Source organism: Octopus bimaculoides, unplaced genomic scaffold (assembly GCF_001194135.2).
Source record: "Octopus bimaculoides isolate UCB-OBI-ISO-001 unplaced genomic scaffold, ASM119413v2 Scaffold_300221, whole genome shotgun sequence".
NCBI lineage: Eukaryota > Metazoa > Mollusca > Cephalopoda > Octopoda > Octopodidae > Octopus > Octopus bimaculoides.
Genome location: NW_026311321.1, coordinates 603 through 1,310, shown reverse-complemented (window position 1 = coordinate 1,310; position 708 = coordinate 603). Strand labels below are relative to the sequence as shown.

At 34.5% G+C, this 708-nt stretch overlaps 1 protein-coding gene across 1 annotated transcript in view; it reads right to left on the bottom strand.

The window, feature by feature from the left end:
* Window positions 1-708, bottom strand: part of LOC106883407 (toll-like receptor 13) — a 3,284-nt gene that overhangs the window by 1,980 nt on the left and 596 nt on the right. The window contains exon 2 of the mRNA XM_052978220.1: window positions 656-706. Coding sequence (XP_052834180.1) covers window positions 656-706 — 51 coding nt within the window. The remainder of the gene's footprint in view (window positions 1-655; window positions 707-708) is intronic.

Here is a 708-nt window from a genome sequence, read left to right as displayed (position 1 = left end):
AGCCCTAGAAATACCCAGTAAAAGGAAGGATTGCTCAAAGCTGGAACATCAATAATCATTGTTCTGCTCAGACATGACTGACCTGATGCTCTAATATCAAATAACAGGGTATTTCTTCAACTAGAAAATTACACCCACTGCAGTAGTCTCTCCTCACAAACTCTAACTAATACCTCTAATTAAAGTTTATATAGCAAATCATCTAACTTTCCTACCCTTGTCACTTTTTATAGCAGTATGCCTTTGATGCAATCTGTTAATAGACCTTAAATGGTGCAGCCCTCCATATTTCAGGCTCCAAGTAGATGAAAAGCTAGTTTCTGGTAAATAACATTCTCAGATGATACTGAATACTGAGGTATATGAAATTAAGTGCTAAATAGACAAGTAAATCCCTAAATAGACAAGTATACTTCTCTAAATACATAAATGCACTCCCTAAATAAACAAGCATTGTACCTAAATATACAAGTGCTTGAAGAATACTTTAACATAAGGATTAGTTGTTCAGCTCTATATCTACTGAGGCATTTTGTTTTTACTCCTCAGCCAGGAGGGTGGCACACCACCATCAAAATCAATTGTGTCTCTTTCTTAAGACTCAATAAAGCAAAATGTTATTCGTCTGTTCTAAAAGAAAACTTTTATTACTCACCTGGAATAACATTAATACGATTGTGTTGTAACTTCAAAATCTTGAGATTTTCC